Raw genomic sequence first — 17,829 nt, 5'->3', positions numbered from 1 at the left:
TAGACGTGAACACAAACCCCCCACAGGAACAACAAGCTCTTAGACGAGTAAAGTCACTTACTTCGCTCCAAACAACATCTAGTAATTTAGTGTCAACCTAATTCCAAATACACATGAAATTCCTGTATTTCAAAGAAATTAAATTAATGAACACATTTCTAGATCAGGGCAAACAACAGGAAATAGAACTATTATTTTAACATATTTACAACATGATGGTGTTATTAAGCCATGATGCTTACTCCTTTTCTTTTCCTCCTTCTTCCAGGCCTGTGATAACTCCTAAACACTCACTAAGTGACCTTTAGTCAGTGCAGATGTGATGCACTTTTTATTTTCCAGTAAGGCTGAAAGATCAAACCAGGCCCTGTTTAATATTTACAAAAACCCGGGCAGAAACACTTATTAAGTATTTAGCCAACAAGTACACCAGACATAATCCAAACAGGATTTTATATAAATAGAAGAACTTCTCGGAATGTGCTGTTCTCGTTCAGAGCCGCCCGGGGAGTTCTGTGCTCTCAACTTCATACTCAGCTTTGTGCATAATTATCTTACCTATCATTATGGGTTTCTGAGAGCACGTTCCCTTCCCTCCCTCATGCAGATCAGCACACAGCCTCCATTAAACACAGGCCTGCATGTGATCAGTCAGTCATAGTGCCCAGTGTTTAAAACTCTTCTGCAACAGTGCTTTATAAGACCGTAGTGATATTAGTCATCAAAGTTTTGATGACTTTATGCTGCTCATTAATCTGGTCAGTGTTTTATTGCACTCTTGTACTGTGAACTTTATAGCTGAATTTAACAGCTGCTGTGGGGGTTTCTTCTGTATTGGCTAACGTTCTGGTTGCTCTTGTCTTTCATATAAAGTGCTTGTAATAGACACTTACCTGCTGCTGATATATAGGTTAGCTTATAAATGAATACATTTCCTAATAAATAATAGCTGCAAGTGAGTTGTACTTATTGAACGCATGGTAAACATTATTAAAAGCTCAGTACTGTACTGTTGGACACAATATCACCTGCAGTTTTTGCACGGAACAGACTTTCTGTGGGTGTCTCAAATTCTCAAACTCCATATCCCTGGTTTGACCTTGTGTATATGGTGTTATTCCAATATGGACTTGAGGTTGAAAGTCACAAACCAGGTTATTCAAAGGTGCTAGTAATAATCAGCCTTTTTCACAGCAGACTTTCACAGCAGAAAAAGCACAGGTGTTAGCAGGTGTTGGTTAAAATGGACTATCAAAGGACCGAATGCCATCAGCTAGAAACATCTCTTGCAAACAATTATGGTAAATGAATGTTCTCACTCTGTATTTTAACGTCATGGGTTTGATAAAAATAATAATAATCTTATGAACTTCAGATGGAACTGTCGAATAGAGGATTTCAAAAACAAACGTTGAATTGGTTTAATGTGAATGATGTGGCTAATCAATGAAAGTCACTTATTACCACCTCTGCATGCTGTCGTCCACAGTACTGACATTACAACCTATGGAGTATATGAGTCACTATATAGGAGGGTTAAATTAAATTTACAAAGAGTTTCAATATAAAAAAAAGTATTACTTTGTTGAAATCGTTTTTCACTTGTCGAACATTGTGAAAAGTTAATCAGATTATTCTTTCATTTCTGTGTCGTGTTTGTAGGAAAAGGAAGAGAGAGAATGTTCAGATACTTATGAAAAAAATACTGTATTACAAGTAAAAGTTCAAAAGTATTATCAGGAAAACCTACTTAAAGTATCAAAAGTAAAAATACTCAATGGCCCCTGTGAGTGTATTTAATTACCTAATGATATACCATACGTATACTATTATATATTTGTTTAGGCAGCATTTTTGAGGTGAAGTTAATTCTCAACTCTTTTATTTTGGGCTGCAATTTATGATTACTTTCAATATGGATTAGTCTGCTGTTTATTTTTCTGAATTCATCCATTTATTCTATATTCTAGTCACAAATACAGAAAAAAAGAGCTGAAAGTGGCACCTTCAAATGGACCAACAGCCCAAATTTTATCCAGCTTACTTCAATTTAAGACAAGTAAATGCAGTAAATTGTCGTTTGAGAAGCTTTCTTGGGACATTTTTTCATGGAAAAGACGATTAATCAGTTCCCAAAACAGTTGCTGATTGTTTTAGTAATTAACAGACTAACTGTTTTAGCTTATTTTTTGTGTTCTGTAGTTAGACTGCCTAATGTTTTAAAAGTTCTTAATATGTTCTTGAAGTGGAAGCAGACGTGTCAAGAAATGGAAATACTTGTATTAAACGTAAATGTACTTAGTTACATTCCACTTCTGGTGATATACCAGTCCTTTCCTCCTCCTCGTGTATTATGTAGACTGGTGATTTAATGGAAAAATACCCAAAAAATCACATTGCTGTTATTCACCTATGAACTTAAATGCTGCCAAAATACCATCTGTTTCCCCAGAGTAGCCTGGGATTAAATACGTGTGCCCTCTGTCCACAGGCTTATCCCTAAAAACTCAGTGATGGCTTACAGCAGTCTAGACTCACTTGTCTACATGTTGTAACGCCATCAATTTTAGACCTGCAGTCAATAAAAGACACACATTTTTTCATATCACTTTGCCTTTTATCCAAAAAAAACCATTGACGTTGTCTACATCACAGACAAGAATCATCAATATTCTGTTTTAAACAATTTTGCCATGAACAGAATGAACCCCATGCCCAACCCTCCCCTGGAGCAAACTCCTCTATACACAGTATACTTTACATACCTATAGTTCCTGTTCAGTCTTTTTGCATTTTACATCATTATCAAAGTAGTATCAATAGCTTTAAAATACATACAATGCTCTTTCCATTGTAATTATAATTGCTATCCTGATTGTACATACAGTATCATTTCCCACAGTTAGAGTCTGGTGAGCAATTTATGTGCCTCGTTGTCAACAAGTTGTTACAAAATATTCTGAGGAGACAACATAAGTCTCTGCATTTCATTAAGCCAAAATACTTCTGATGATTCGTAGATGAGAAGCATTTTTTATACGACCACCGTATGTCATAAGAATGGAAACACTGCAGAGAGCCTCACGCTGTTAGTTTTGAATAGACAATACATTAAATGATATAATCCGCAGCTTTTATTTATGCCTTCCTCCTATTTGACGTCAGTAATATCCTGAACCCTTCTCAGACTCTCCAAGGGGCTTTACTACCAACTGTTACGTCTGCTCGAACTTGAGATTATGAGGTACAGTCAGAGAATCTCGGTAATCCCCCCAATTAGAAGAGTTACACCGAAGGAATAACAAAGAGATTATAAAAGATCACTTCAACAAAAGAGTAACACAAGTTATAAAAGTGGAACTAGTCCATGTGTTTGTATGGATTTGTTATACAAGAGTTTGGCAATAAAGTTCTCCGTATTGAGCACAAACTGTTGGCAGTAGTGGGCTGTGCTCAATCAATATACATTTTTTACTTCATAGGATTAAAAACAGTGACTGATAAGTGCCTCACAAATTTGTAAAAACCAGATTTTTTAAAATTGGTTTGGTGTCAGAGGTCCTCAACCGCTGCATGGTCACAGATCTCCAGTGTGAAGCTCAGAAATCACCATTCACACATAAAACTTTGGCACCAGAGACAAGTCCTTTGCAAAGGAAATGTGGGCCAGGTGTTGCACACATCTCCAACTGAGTACTAAAGAAATGTGTGGAAGACTTGGGTTTTTTTATCCAGGAGCTGGTTTGAATTTTTAGCTATGCATTGAGATAACTCAAACATAACTGATGAATGACCAGTAATCACAGCCAGGCACTTGAATGTCCTTTCAGATGTGAATTGAGGGCCGAGTCAGTCAGCGAGGAGTATCTGCACCTTTTACCTCTAGGATTACAACACTCAAATTAGTTTTTATGTGTAACAGTGTGCGAGTGCAGTTAAGCATTTAATATCTGCAACAGGGTCAAAACTATTTGGTTAGCGAACCAGAGCCCTGTGAAAAATAAAAACTCAATCTAAATGTGGGAAAAGCTACCAGTGTCAAAAACACATCAAGAAAGCCTTCTTCGTTTGTACCCTGTATACACACAGCCAGAGCCCTGGAGGAAAAGAGTTTGGTCACTGTAATTAGTGTTTGGCATTGCGACACCACAAGCATTTTTTATATTAACACATCCTGATTCAATGTACAGTATCACTCAAGTCACAACATACCCAAACTCTCCACCAGCGGCTCCAGAAACAGTACGCAACCAGTCATAAACTATTAAGTCACACTACCTTAAGAAAAACACTGCTTTAAAAAACTCCATTTAAAATTTTAGCAACTTATTTTTTGGCCCAATGGCTGTCAAGTGAAAGGGTGAGTTTTTTTTTTTTTTTCTAAATCAGATCTATGCCTGATTTTGTGTGCGTCCACTGCAAATTATCTTTCTACTATGGTGGACCTTTGAATTGTTGTCAGTGTATTTTTTGGCAATTAGTTTGACAGCAGCAGAATGTTATAAATGGAATAAAAGAGAAAGCAATGAGTGTGAGCAGGAACGGCACTGTGTCATAGTTTAGACCAAGTCCTGTGTGTGAGCGTGGAGAGAAAAAAGAGAGAGAAGTAGCACTATTCACACCTTCTGGGAACTGAATCCACGTCCAGATAATCCACATCCAAATAATAAGAGCAATACACAAGCATGTTAATACTGTTTTAGCCCAGATAAGCAGCCAGCCACCAGTACTGGCTGCTCTGAGGAGAAAAAAACACCTTCTTTCACATTTGTTTTGAGGTTTTAAATACACTGCAAATAAATTAGTGAACATATTTAATTTTCTGTCCAATAGTGCGTAAGATTCTGCTTTATCAGTGGACAACTTATTTTATATACATGACACTGGCCACTGTATTCTTCTTAGAGTAAAAAACGGAAAGTTGAATTACATACAGTTATTAAAAATATGATTCGACAGTAAAATCTATTAATGTACGACATTTATTTGTTAATATTTATTTCTGTAAGCTATCTGCTGCTTCAGATGAGGGAGGGGGGAAGGGGGGTGTCCCATTCCCAACAGCTTTTACACTGAACAAGTGGCTGGTTGGTAGCGAACAGGAGTAATGACAATAGACAGTAGGGCCTGAAGTGGATACGTCCCAGGGTGTGAAAATACTGAGAGAAAGAGATGATTTTTTTTTTTTGATTTTCTTTTTTTTTTTGGCCAAACCTCAGCTTGACGAAGCCAAACAAAAGAGCGAGCGAGTGCTTACATTGTGGCTGAAATAGTGTTAGGCACTGCAAAAAATATTAATTAATAATTTTTTCCCATGTGTCTGATAAACACAGTAAGGCAATTTGATTATGGCTGACTGATAGCAATAGAAGTTTCCGGTTTGTCTTCTGTAAAGATCAACATGTTCACAATTTAGACTCAGGAGAGAGACAACACTTTTTTTCCATTTTCACAACCCATTTTAAGATTACCTGTGTAAAAACAGCTACAATCAAAAATGAGGCACTTTATAAAAGAGTATATAGATATCTAGGCTATATAGTATTAATCATTATATGTATACTGTATATTTTATATACCATTGTAATGTGTAACTTTATATTAGAATTGTGTTAACTGAAAACAAACTACAGTATGTACTATAGCTTCTGTCGTTCTACTTGTATACTGTAGTATATACTATAGTATAATATACAGTTATAATAGAAAAGATCAGTTGCCAAAAAAGTATTTACACTTTTCAAAGATTCTGTGCTACACATTGGTTCAAAATGCATTAATATGACATCTTATTTAGCCGCAATCAGCTCAAAGTACAAAATAATTTTACACTGAGATGAAATCGTAGAAAGTCATGAAGTTTTCAGATTCAAATAGAGAGAATAAATCATTATCTAGTCTCATTTGTATCCTATCATCTTAGCAGCAAATACTGTATGTATGACTTCATATGTGGGCTGTAGAGAAGGGGAGGGTTTTTTTTCCCCGCACCAATACATAAATACAGAGTGGCTAGAATATTCACAGTTTTGTTGTTTGCCAAAACATAATATTTGCCTCCCCCCCGTTATCAGGTCCCTTCAGCACATCTCAGTGATGATATTTACATACATACAATCTAATTATTGTCCGTACGTGCGTGTTTGAAGCCAATTTGATTAAGCTGTTTACATGCATAGCAGAAGAATGTTATGTTAATTTGGCCATTTTTATGCAATGTTGCATACTGTGATTATTAAATAAATGCACTGTTGTGTATCTATGTGCCTGCTTTTCTACAAGATCTATGTGGCATAAATAATTTCCCAAAAATGCTGTCATGTTGCATGAAAGCTGTGGCTTCCATCTGACTTTTCCCTGCAGCATAAATACAGCGTATGTGACACCACTGAACTGACAGATTTTTTGTTTGTTGTTTGTTTGTTTGTTAGCTGCAGTTACTGAACGTTAGCATACCGGGCAGATAGGAGATTTTTTTGCTCATATGTGACGCAGATCTAATCTGATCTTTTCAATTCTGATTTGGGCCATGTGGTCTAAATCAGATACAGGTCAGACCTCAGTGTGAACAGTCATACCAGAATTCACTGATTCACAGACTTTACATCATTCTAGATTGGCGTTCATCATGCGGGTCAGGACGGTGATCTGTTTACAATGGAATCTGATATGAGCCACATTTAAAAAGTAATGTGAACAACCAAACAAAAAAATAAGCAACAAATTAGAATTGAGCACTTAGGCTTGCAGTGTTGATGTAGCCTTAGTCAATCCACCAAATATCCTAAAATACCACTGAGATGTATTGACTAAACTTTCATACTGGCACCATTTGATCATCAGCTATAGGACATGACAGCACATGTTTAGTTTATGCATAATGGAAGCTGGGGCTGTATAAACAGCTGGAGCTTTAGGGATAACACTTCTGTGTGGGAAAAAACACAGAATTACAGCATTACAACTTTATATGAAAGCCATTGTTCTTGTCCCTCAACTACAACCTAAATATCAGCTCTGTGCACAAGTACAACAATGTGATGCCAACTTCAATGTGAAAATGAAATTGTAATCATACTGTATGGTATTAAATACAGTTTAAACTCCTGTGTATGTCACAAAGATTGCATAAGATGTGTATAACAATTTTCTTCTTGTATGAAAAACTGACATAAAGTTTAAAACAAACATAAAAACTATATCTAAATTGAATTTGTAATTTCATTCCCAATTTAAAAAATTGTACTTTAAGCACGTTTCGAATTCCCGCAGTAGCACAAGAAAAGTGGTCAAGAAGTATAAAAGCTTTTTTAGGCAACTGTATACAATAAACCAAATATGTTTACAGTGACAGTGTGTATGAGTGTATGAAACCACTGCCATGCTGTATTTCCTTATTTTGACTCAAAATGATACCTGATGATCATTTAACTTATCAAATATGGAAAAAGGATGATGTGACGATATACTAAAAAACCCAAGTTTGCCATTGAACCCATTAAACAAACACTTGAGAATGCAGCCGAGACTGTGTCAGCTGCCACTTTTGAGCCTTGATTTACAAGAGGTCAACATATTTCTCCAATCACAAGCCAATGTGTTTTAAATTAGGATAAACAGATGGACTTTTTTTCTACCACTTAAGTGATTCCCTGAAAGCCTTGTTAATCTATGACGTTGCCTGCATGATTGTTAATGTGTGATGGAGCCACCACGATCAACATAATGGCCACCTGAGAACTCATACACAATCACGTATCAAATTGTTATCCTTTATATATATTAAGTTAAATGATAATCAGATGTCATTTTTATTCAAAACAAAGGCAAAAACAAAACCTTTTCCTTACCCTGTGTTGTGTGTGTGCGTGTGTGTGTATGTGTGTTTGTGTGTGTGTGTTTGGCACACATTTGGTTGACAGAAAACAGCAGACGGGATGAGGATGAGTTTTCCAGGGTTTTCAGTGTTCAGGCTCCAGTGTACAGTTCTGTTGTGGCAACAGATCGGGCCGCCGAGCGTCCCCTCACAGACTGAGTGTGGAGCTGTCACACAGGCGTCATGCTTGGATCCAAGACGAAGACTGAGATCAATCTGCAAGAAAAGAATCGAAAAGCAGGCAGGAATTTAAATCATCCATCTTTACAATAATTTTGTTTTTAATAGTGTTAGTGCATTATCCATTATTATAGTTAACATAATACGTCACAGTAAATATAATTTAAGTCTCCCCAGAAGGTAAAGCAGTTTATTCTCCAAAGCATATTGCTTTTGTTGAATCTAGAGCTCCTGCTGGCTGCTTGGGTAAATATCACATGACGCATGATATCTTTCTTAAAGGATTTTCTGATTTGAGTCTCATGCAGACTGTTGCAGATGTCAATATTATGTGTCTTGTGTTTGCGTCAGACTTATCAGTTCCAGGGATTTTGCACTGTTTCTTTTTTTTTAATGAGCCACCTAAACAACACAAAGGGCTCACTGCTCTAGTTCCGATCATGTCAGCAAAATAAAATCAGTGGCAGCAAGCAAACACCTGGGTTATGATCATTTCTACAAAGACTTTTTTCTCTTGAGGTCTACATAAAAAAGATTATGCCTTATAACTTGATTAAAAAATAACCATTTTATCTATATGTGGTTTGAGTCGGTCTCACATCTTGCACCATCCACCAATGATTGACTCCAGCTGATGGCAATGAGTTCCCTTGTATATATATTTACAATTTTAGTGCTGTCTGGTTCACATTCACGTGGAGTGTATGAAGTTCTTCAGCGCTATAGAACATGGGTGGGTTGTACTGTTGTACACAAATGACTACTCATATTGCTGTGAGTGTATCAAATAAAGATAATTAATTATTTACAAACATCACAACAGCCTGGAAGGTTTAAGTTACATCAATGAATCAGATTTTGCATCTTGCTCAGACAGTAACCAGATTAACTTTCAGTGTCAGTAGAGCCACATGAGCACTCACACTTTGCTCATAAAGCACATGTGACGGTGCTGCAAATAAAACAAGGGAAGCAAATAAACATTTTAATCTAATTCTAATATTTTAATAAACATTTAATTTGAGCATCTAATTAACACATAATTAAAACAGGTGGAGTAATGTGATATTTGCAGAATTATTTGAGTGTTGATTGGACATTTGAGAACCAAGCCTTTTTATTTGAGCTTTTATTAACTGCAGTCCTGCCACCATCCTCCCTATATCCAGGCTTCATATATTGACTTCCATTATTGGAATATGGCTGCAGTTAATGAAAGCGGGATGAACATTGTTTGTAGCTTAAAGGAGGAGAAGCACATTCAATCATTAACCGCAGTGTGAAAAATTACATGAACGAGTAATTTACACAATATTAACAGAGCCTTCTTTTCCTGGCTATGCATGTTACACCATCCCCAATTGAAATAATTAGGCAATTATTATGATTCTACATGTACACGTATGGCATTAGATTAATCAATCATGCAAATGTTTCTAGCCGCTCCGAATAAATAAGGTGCATAAGTTGTTTGTTCCTTTTTTAGTCCTCTGATTAATATTTATATTTACCTGTACATTTACATTTTACAATACTGCCTCTTGCAGCTGTTATTTCTTGACACGTGGAAGCAATGGATCTCTTATGTATTTCAGTGTGCAGCCATCAAAAAATGTACTTCAGCCGCCGACATTAACCATTAAATAACTGTCATCTGGGCAATGTGAGGGAAACTTCAGAGCTGCAGCCGATACCACCCACCCACACATGAACATAAACACCTGGCCCGTGTTCTGTCCCCTCTACCTCCATTTATGTGAAATGGCTCATTACCAGAAGACAAATCAATTGGCTTTGCTCTCTGAACACCCACTTGTGATAATAAGAGACTCTACAGACAACCCACAGCCTGGAAACACGGTGCTGCCCTCCAGCTTGAAGCAAAGGTACACATCAGTAAAGGATGAAAAGCAGAGTGAAAAGGAGTGACTAAGATCCAGACATGAGTTTTGTCTGTGGATTATGCATCACATAAACAGCTTACATCCAGCTAGACAAATATTACCAGGAATGATCTAGTTTTTCTTTTCACTTATTTTGAAATATTTCTTTCACTTTCACTTGTGGTGAAATGGTTTCAGATGAATTTTCTGTTAATCGACTAATGGATTAATCGACTGATTGTTTCAGCTCCAGGGACATTGCATCTTGAATAAAAAAGAAACATTCAGTCCTCAGTCGGTTAAAATGAATAAATTAAAAATCCTGAAAATTAGGGCTACAACTAACAGATTTTTCATCTGTCAGTTATTTTCTTGATTAATTGATTAATCATTTGGTATCTAAAATGCCAGAAAAAATTGGATCCAATCATCAGTCCAAAAAACAAAGATATTCATATTATTATTATGTATGACAAAGAAAAGCAACAAATCATCACATGTAAGAAGCTAAAACGAGAGATGTTGATGGGTTTTCTGCTTGAAAAACAACTAAAACAATCAATCAATTATAAAATTGTTGTTGATTAATTTTCTGATTGATTAATCAACTAACCGTTGCAGCTCTGCTGAAAATGTGCTATTTCCAGACAATGAACAGATGTAAACAATGTTTGAAATCCAAACTCTTTAGAAAGTCAAATAATTAGAGTGAATTAAACTGGTTCTACTGAACGAAAAAGAGGATTGAGACACTTGGGTACTCTTTGGTCGTAAAGTGTGTTTTCCTTCTAATATAACCTTTCAATTTCCAATTTCAGACATCAAACGAGAAATAATTCTGTCATGTAATAATAATAATAATAATAAAAATAATATTTTAATTATTTCAATGATTAATTGTTAATACATTTTAACTAGCCTTGTAGATATTGTCTTGCCCTCTCCCTTGTTTGCTGTAGTAACCACTGTATGTTTTAGCTGTGAGACTAGAACTGACAGCAACCTGTTGGTCTAGAAGATGAATAAATGAAGGTGCCACAACAGATACCGCAACCTTAAGCATGATGTCTCAAACTATGTTCTCATAAAGACGCTATCCCTGGATTTTTTTAACAAAATGTGCCTCGGATATTCTTAAAATGTTCTTTACCCAGCTATTGTTTAATAGATATTTTAAGATGGGTTTGCAGTAGCGCTTACCTTGACCATCCTTTCTACTGTTCTGATGTGCTCTCAGTTCTTCTGACTTATAGAAATCAATACTGGCATAAGTGTTGAGGCTGGAGCCAGCACTATTGCCCATAGCGCTTCCTCCGATGTTGTAGGCGGCAGAGGTACGCTCCACTCCAGCTTGAGGGCTCTCCTTAATGGCCAAGTCAAGGTCAATATAGTTAAGGCCTTGTTCAGCAGATGAGGTGGAGGCTTGTGGTGGAGGTGTGGCAGATAAACTAGCTGCCTGCCTGTTCTCCCACGGTGAGCAATCCAAACCGTGCCGATGGCTCGCTGCCTGGCTGCCCTCCGGGAAGAGGGAGGTAGAAGAGGGTGGGTGGCGTGGTAGGGAGGGAGGTGAGTTAAATGTGTCTGAGCGGTGGCTCTGCCGTCCCTGCGGGTCACCTCGGACCAATCTGCTGTTCCGCTCAGGAGACTGGAAGGACTTGACTGGGGAAAAACCCAAGGCTGTCTCCTGCTCCATGGATAAGGGTTGACCAGAGTGGACAGGCCTTGCTGAAATGCTGGGGCCTGAACCTTTGTTGTCCATAAATGGAGTAGGGGTGTCTGTTGGCATTGCTGCCATCTTTACTTTTGTTCTGTACCCAGCATTGCCCTCTGCCGCCAGAGAAGAAGACATGCCGTGTTCATGTCGGGCCTTGGGGGCAACAGCTGGTGGACCCTGTGGGGTGCTGAATGTGGATCTAAGAGGAGTCAGGGGCGTTGAGGTCTTCCCTAAGTCCATGCTCACGTATTCGGCAGAGGTGGACAAAGGAGCGGAGAAGCTGCGGGGAAGTACAGCAGGATTATCGTGGCAGAGGAGTGGTTGGTTTAATGGCCGGAGGGTTCCATGGATCACAGGTTGTCCATGTTTAGGCCCCACACGTCGTCCTCCATCATACTTATTGTCCTCCTTGTACACAATACTGACATACTCACCGACGTTTTGAGACACTGATGGCAGCAGATTCTCCTTCACCCTGGGCAGGGTGTTCGCTTTAGTAATGTCTGAAGACACACTGAGGGGACGACCCCTCCTTTGTTGCTTTGGGCTCTTACTACTTGATCCCCGTTTTTGATGGTGACGCCCATCTTTTGTGCATGTTCCCGCACTCTTGTAATCTGCTCCAGTTCTTAGTAAACTTAACCCTCTGCCTGCCGATATGGACTTGTCTTCCAGGCTTTCACTGCTGGCTGAGCTGGAGGAGAAAGAAGAGGAAGACATGGAGAGTTGACAGCCTCCTGCAGAGCCCACTGCAATTTTGTTTCTCTTGTTGTATCCCACTCCCCCTCCCCTTCCAGGACTATCGTGCCCACTGCTGTCCTTTTTTCCTTCCCCTTTGTTTAAGTCCTCCTCAAAGCGAGTATAGAGAGTATGTTGATAAGCTCGTGGCAGGGAGAAGTAGGAATTGAACATTTTTGGTTGCAGTTGGTGCTGCTCGGGGTGGGAAGGGGGTGTGCTGCAGGCAGAGCGACTGCAGACAGGTGAGATGTTCATGTAATCACTGGCAGCCCGGCTCTCCATGCTGGCCCTGCTATCCCACATGCCCAGTCCGTGCAAGTCTGTGGAGCTGCTACTATTGGGAGACATGACCATGTAGCCCTCTGAGCTGGGCTGGCGGATATGCTGAGGGGGGGACACACTGTTGTTGGGGGTCATGGCCATATACTCATCATCTGCCCCAGGTTTAGCACTGGCGTCTGACATACCTATCGAGAGAGAGAGTGAAACAGGAGGAGATGTCACTCCAGGCAACATTGACATATAGCCACTATCCACAGCTGCTCCTGCGTCCACTTCCCCCCTGCTTTTATCAGCCCTCTTCCTACTCTCCCCTACTACATCATGCTGCCCACCCCCAACAGCCAGAGCCCCTGAGCCACAGTGCAAATCAGCTCTCTCTCGGTTAGCATTCTGCGACATGATGGCATATTCTTCATCATCTTCGTCATCTTCATCTTTTCTGTGTGGGGTCAGTCGTTCATGTGCTGCCAACGGTAGGGAAGCCCTCTTGCTTAACAGTCTGCGTTCTGCCTCAGATTCCCTACTGGATGCGCGCCGCAGTATCCGTCTGCCTTTTGAGCGATGATGGGAACCGAGGAGACCCTCTCGCTGTCCCATCACTATATAGCTGGAAGAGCCTTCTCCATGTACATGATGTCCCGACAGACTGGGTACAAGCAGAGAGTGTTCCCCAGGACTGGAGCCATATTCATCTGAGGAGCCGTAGTCGCTCGGTGAACCTGAAACAGAAACTCGCTGAGAAACACGAGGGTAGGAGCAGATTGTCATTCCTCCCACCGCCGCCCCCACTAGGCCACACTCTGAACCATGACCAGAGCTAGAGGACAGGCTCGGCGCAGGAGAGGGAGCAGGATTAGGCGTGTAACGTGCAAGGCTGAGGGTAATCTTAGCAGGAGTTGGGGCCCTGGTGGGCTTGGGCCTCAGTGTTGGTGTAGTTGAGCAGGAACCATTAAGACTCGGGCTGGAGCTGGCCCATGTCCCTTTGGCACTTGCTCCGCCCTCCTCCGACCTGGCCCCTATGCTGGCAGTTCGTGCCCTCGGGAATCCGTGGCGTGATGTAGGTGACGTGCTTGTGCTGCTGCCTCCTGTTCCAGGAGTCTCTGTGCGGGCTCGTCTGGAGAAGCCCACCTGGCTTGGCGGCAGATTTGGATGATGGCGGCGGCTCGGGACACTGATGGGATTTGAAGCAGTACCACCTCCACACGACGTTCCCACAGACTGAGATTTACTGCGCTGACGGAACTCCTCACTTAGGGCCTTCATGGCCTCCAGCAGGGTCTCGTGCATGTTCTGAGCCACCACAGAGTCATCCACCTGCATCCAGAACTCTCCAGGGCCAGTAATCGCTGAGCGTCCCACCTCAATGAAGAAAAAATTCTCTGAATGGCCGCACCTGCGAACATTCATCAGCTGCAACACCACAGCTGCCACATCAGAGTTGAGTTTGACAAAGTTGACTGTTTTGTCAGTTAGGCACAGCCGGTAGATGCCAACTAAGTTCCTGGCATGTCCAAGACCTTTAGGCCAAACCTTGACCTGCCATACTTCCTTGAAGGTTGGAACAGGAGACGGAGAGCTACACTCGCCGCTACTGCCATAGTCTTCAGGAGTTTTACCTAGGAAAACAATGAAGAATAAATAAATAAAAACAATTAAGGCATTGAATGACTAAACACATCAAACATACATAAAAACACAGAAGCGGTTGAAACATTGATTAAAGCCAAAATAACAAACCAGCGTGGGTGACAATAGTAAGTCATATATATTGACATATATATATATTGACATATATTGTAAAATGAGATTTATTTTCTGGATTACCTTATTATGTTTCTCAGGTTTATTGAATTTGCATGAGTTAATTAATGGTCACTACATATATAAACATATTTGTATTCTGTTCTGCAATGTAGATAAAGAACTACACAAAATAGTAGTTTTAATACGGTAACTATCAACTTTAGAGTTAATGCAAAGAGTAACCAGCGTTGCATTATGTTTCCCTATCATTAGAAAACAGCTACATGCTGGAATCACTACTGTGTCTGCCAAGCAACTGTGCTGCTGCTAATTCATCACCATCACTGTTAAGATACAGCTCTGTTCATTAAGTCTTAGGAGGTACAGATTACATCTGCTGGAAAGCAACATGCTCAGTTGTGAAATAATGCATCATAATTCAGTTCAATGCCAATCACATGGCAAATTACGGAGAAATAATTGATTTGTTTGTGTGTGTGTGTGTGTGTGTGTGTGTGTGTGTGTGTGAGGGGGGGTTCTTGCCACACAGTCATGGTTATCTTCACTGAACAACTGTAGTGGTTTGCTCGCATCCTCAAGAAAAATATTAAACTGATTAGAGATGATCCCCCACGGGAATCACTATAACATATATATTAATGTGTTTCAAGCGCCATTTGTGCGTCCCTATGCACATTATGAGCCGGTACACAATAAAAGGAAATGTTTATTAAAAAAAACTATTTTTTTTATTGTGGCTCTCCCTGAGACACAATCTCAACAAAATGGGGGTCTGTACTCTAATGTGAATCTATTTGGGGTTCCACACAACATGACAACATTAAAGCTGGGCAAGCCCATCAGTCTCAACTAACTGAAATGCAAAACATAACAGGGAGGGTGGGTAGTGGTGCCCAGCTCCAGCATAAGGATAACAACGTAAACACGAGGATAACCAACAGAAACGCATTTTCCAGTGAGAGCGCACTGACGATGCCATCTCCTCCCTACCAGCAGCACCGTGTAACACAAATGTAGGTTAGGCGAACGGCAGTCGGAGCTGTGCAGAAAAACAAAAACACAGGCTGCAGCGGAGTGCACCACGATAGGCTACTACTATATGATGCATCCGTTGGATGGTTGCTATATGCCCACTGCGCCATGCAAAAATACACCGTCGTATGAAACGGGCTGCATTTAAGTCAGAGAGGCGATCATCTGTAAATCATTACATATAAATGTTATTTAAAGCATCGAATGATATTTAGCTGGCAGAACATGATCCGCAGGTTATAAGTGTATAAAAGCAACGCGCATTGAGATTGTGCAGCACAAACACAGCACATGCCGCCCATAGCGTGTTGGTCTACCACGTTCAGTCGGATCCACCTGCCTCTTGGTTAAAAACACACCGTCCAAATTGCGTCGCTCAGCCTGATTTATTCAAGTGCAATGGGTAAACTGGACCTTGGCATAAATATGCGAACAATCCGAGCCAGTGATGTGCAATGAACAATCGGGGAATGGCCGAGCCAAATAGTGTATGGAGAACAAACAGCCTACGGCAGGATAGGCCTGGTGCAGAAACAGGCAGCAGAAACCACATCACACTTTTCATATCTTACAGTTGCACTGGAGGTCCAGCATTGCTTGGTACCACTCATTTTGGATCTCCTCGCTGTCTGCAGCGATGGCAAAGCTCTCGCTGCGGGTATAAAGGACTATCATGTGCTTGTTCTTGGAATCTGCCCGCTTGTTGATGTTGAAGCAAGTCTCCAGGTTCAGGACTTTTTTGGGCACAGGTGATTTACTGCGGAATTTCTTCTCGTTCTCATAATACTCAAGTCGAGCAGGACCATGCTCCGAGGCCGCCCTCAGCACGAAGAATCGCCGGTGCATTGATTTATGCTTGCGGAGATAGCCGCTTTTCTGTACATCTTCATAGTTCTGCGGCTCGGCTGCTTGGTTCTCCATGGCCAAGGCAGGGGGATAAAAATAAAATAAAAATTACAAGCCAATAATCTTAGGAAAAAAATCAAGGTCCATGTGTACTCCCTATTAATCCATTGCAACTACATCCCTCGTCCTCCCCGCGTCCACAGTTAAGTGTCCAAGCATGTGTGCGAAGGCTCAGGATGGGAAAATCAGCCAAACCATGTTTTGGATCTGGTATCATACTGTGAATCCAGCAGCTGCAGGAGGATCCGCGCACCGAGCGTGCACAGCGTCCACCGCTACGCGTCCTGCAGCCCAGCCCAGTCCTGCCCGACCCAGTCCGACCACAGTGCAGTTCAGCTGCTTAAGGACGTCTCCTCCACCTGTCTGAGGTTGCCCACAGTCGGTCTATACCCACCACTATCAAGTCAGGTGGAATAAAAACTGAGCTTCCGGTGACGATTTTCAAAATATAACTCTACTATCTGCTTATCCGTTCCTGCACGTTTCCATCGCCTGTCGTGGTCAGGCACAAGGGAAATGGCGATCAGGACAAGCAAACAGTGGCACATGTTGTCTGTACCTTTTCCCACCGGCTCCTCAGCGCCGACATTTTTGTTCTGAGTCCAGGTTTTGTGTCAGTGTCTCCTGCAGGAGAATGAGAACTTGAGTTTCTCACCCAGTGAAAGTCAGCAATCCTGGGCGAAACAGATTTTTTTGTCACTTTTCTTCTTGCCTGTAGTCAAAAAGAAAAATTATAAGCAGGCTGCAATCAACTCTTTATTGACAAAGATGTTCTCCAAATCATCCAACACATTACTGCAACATTTAGTTCTCATCATCTTTTTGTCGCCACATTCCTGTATAAAAAGTGTATTCCAGTAACCCAATAACAGCTTTTAGCCTTATAAAGTCATGATTCAACAAGCCATCCTGAGTATTCGGCTGCGTGTTTTGTTGTGACCGCAAACAACCCAATATGCTTTAATTGTGAAAGACGATCTGCAATGTTTCCGGTCTCCCCCTGGCTCCCTCTGGCTGACTTGACGCAGCTTCTGCTAGACTGGCACCTCCAAGCCGGTGCCAGTCAAATGCCAGTGGGGCTTAAGAACTGATGAGGTGCACAGAGGAACACGGTGTTCAGCAGAGGAAGACTCCGCTTCTGATCACGTGGTCGATCAGACAGTTTATGTCATGTAATTCTGCATTTATTTTTGTGGATTTTTACCCCTTCTGACTGTAGACAGACAGCAGGAAACAACCGCAGAACAGACTGTTAGAGGGGTCAGGACTTATAGTACTGTTGAATTTCATGCAGCCATTAAATGCATGTGTGCAGATGTACAACGTATAGCCCATAGTCTACAGTACACGGTGGATACAGTGGGCATATGATAATACAATAACTCCCATAAAGGAACACTATTAGAGAGATTTATTAATGTCATTTTATATTATATTTATATTTATATTATTTA

The 17,829-nt window shown here is 40.7% G+C and overlaps 1 protein-coding gene across 1 annotated transcript; it reads right to left on the bottom strand.

Moving 5' to 3' along the window:
* Positions 1–3,906: 3,906 nt before the first annotated feature.
* si:ch211-284e13.4 (insulin receptor substrate 1-B) lies at positions 3,907–16,769 on the bottom strand. The gene is made up of 3 exons (XM_051401979.1): positions 16,042–16,769; positions 11,140–14,289; positions 3,907–8,092 (listed from the first exon to the last, which is right to left on the bottom strand). The coding sequence occupies exons 1-3, from the start codon at positions 16,388–16,390 to the stop codon at positions 8,088–8,090; spliced, it is 3,504 nt and encodes a 1,167-aa protein (XP_051257939.1). The 5' UTR covers positions 16,391–16,769; the 3' UTR covers positions 3,907–8,087.
* Positions 16,770–17,829: the final 1,060 nt, after the last annotated feature.

This window comes from Dicentrarchus labrax, unplaced genomic scaffold, assembly GCF_905237075.1.
Source record: "Dicentrarchus labrax unplaced genomic scaffold, dlabrax2021, whole genome shotgun sequence".
In the NCBI taxonomy this organism is placed as follows: Eukaryota; Metazoa; Chordata; class Actinopteri; family Moronidae; genus Dicentrarchus; species Dicentrarchus labrax.
This window is presented reverse-complemented; position numbering and strand designations above follow the sequence as displayed.

What these genes read in the sequence shown, in the direction of transcription:
- si:ch211-284e13.4 (XM_051401979.1), bottom strand. Translation starts at nt 16,390, where the DNA reads ATGGAGAACCAAGCAGCCGAGCCGCAGAACTATGAAGATGTACAGAAA. An exon ending in GCTGGACCTCCAGTGCAACT is followed by an intron (nt 14,290 to 16,041) that starts GTAAGATATGAA and finishes TTGTTTTCCTAG; the next exon opens with GTAAAACTCCTGAAGACTAT.